Source organism: Drosophila willistoni, assembly GCF_018902025.1.
Source record: "Drosophila willistoni isolate 14030-0811.24 chromosome 2L unlocalized genomic scaffold, UCI_dwil_1.1 Seg168, whole genome shotgun sequence".
In the NCBI taxonomy this organism is placed as follows: Eukaryota; Metazoa; Arthropoda; class Insecta; order Diptera; family Drosophilidae; genus Drosophila; species Drosophila willistoni.
This window is the reverse complement of record NW_025814047.1, coordinates 6,761,189-6,762,703: the sequence shown is the minus strand read 5'-3', so window position 1 is coordinate 6,762,703 and position 1,515 is coordinate 6,761,189. Positions and strand designations below refer to the sequence as shown.

Genomic DNA, 1,515 nt, shown 5'->3' with positions numbered 1-1,515 from the left:
CACAGTAACGATTAAAAATAAGCAAACATATTCAGAAACTACAAAAATTGTCTTTACTTAAATTTATTGTTTATTTAAATTTATATTTTTGTATTATTTAAAACGTGTAAACCTATCATATACCAAATAATGACTTCTTACGATGAACAATTAGTACTAAGAAATCTTCCATCAACTAATATTAAGTAATTTCTTTAACCATCCAAAGCTTATCTTAAAGTGTTTCTATTAATACACAACATTTTCAAGTAAATTAAGCTAAATTTAGAACACTTCTCATCTTAATTTATTTATTTTTGTTTTTTGACTAATGTTCAGTTCTTTGAATGCCACTCCAACCACCTAATAGTTGCTGCCAGCCCCAGGCTCCCACCTGGGCGTCAATCCAGTTCCGAAAGGCAGTCACATTCGCATAGACACCAGGATATTGAGGATTGGCACAGCCCAGACCCCAGCTAACAATGCCAAAGAGTTTACCTTGCCGTTGGCCTGGCTGATAACCGACAAGCGGACCACCCGAATCCCCCTGGCAGCTGTCATGACCCTCGCGGGCAGCACAAATCATGTGACGAGTGATGGGCAAGACTTGCCTATAGGCCAAGCGACACTCTTCCATGGCCACATGGTCGACATCCACATAGCGGAGCACAGGTGAGACACCTTCTTCACCCTCCTCGCTCTGAAAGCCCCAGCCGCTGACCATGAGACGTGTGTCAATGGTCAATTCATCGCCCAATGGCAAAGCCTGCAGCTCTTCGGTGTAATTGAGCTTGGCATTGAGTAGCAACAGGGCCAGATCATTGTCATGGGTTTGTGAATTGTAGCCACCATGGCGTATGATGCGCTTGAGGCTCAACAATTGTCCGCCATGAGCATGCTCCAAGGTGCCCAAACGCACACTGTAATCGATTTCGGTCCAGGGCTCCTCAAAGCAATGGGCAGCTGTCAATACGAAATGATCACCAATAATGGCTCCACCGCAAATATGTTGACCATTTAATTGCACCGACACCTGATAGGGAAAATCCTCCACAGAACTGACCACTTCTCCGCCCACTATACGCCCATCATAGGGATAAGCAATCGCCAAGGAGCACAAACTCAAAAGAAGACCCAAGCTAATGGAGGCAAGCAAAACCATTTTACCGAATTTTTCAACTATGAATGACTGAGAGTAGTTTCCTTTGATTCATTTTATATATAACTTTCCTCAAGGGCAACAACCAAAAATAAGGTAATGCAATCTGTTGCCAATTTGTGTGTTTGTTGTTATTATTCAAGTTCATCTTATCTTGAAGTCAGTCAACTATTTGCTATCTTTATCAGTTGTAAAATATTTGAATGTAATTTTTTAGTTTATTTGTTATCTGACTTTGACCCCAAAACCTTCATGAATGGCAAAAAAAAATGTGATATGATGAAAATATGGAAAATCATATATACTATCTAGAATAGAATTTGCACTAATCTCTGTCGGTTTCAGCTAAGAGACAATTTCTTTAAGTATTTTGAATA

General features: G+C 40.1%; 1 protein-coding gene across 1 annotated transcript; it reads right to left on the bottom strand.

Annotated features, from left to right (window-relative positions):
• Positions 1-273: 273 nt before the first annotated feature.
• Positions 274-1,150, bottom strand: LOC6640707 (trypsin alpha-3). Its single transcript, XM_002063975.2, has one exon. It carries the CDS (start codon positions 1,139-1,141, stop codon positions 308-310), a length of 834 nt encoding a protein of 277 aa, XP_002064011.1. The 5' UTR covers positions 1,142-1,150; the 3' UTR covers positions 274-307.
• Between the last annotated feature and the right edge of the window lie 365 nt (positions 1,151-1,515).

Coding starts and splice junctions, on each gene's coding strand:
- LOC6640707 (XM_002063975.2), bottom strand. CDS start 1,141: ATGGTTTTGCTTGCCTCCATTAGCTTGGGTCTTCTTTTGAGTTTGTGC.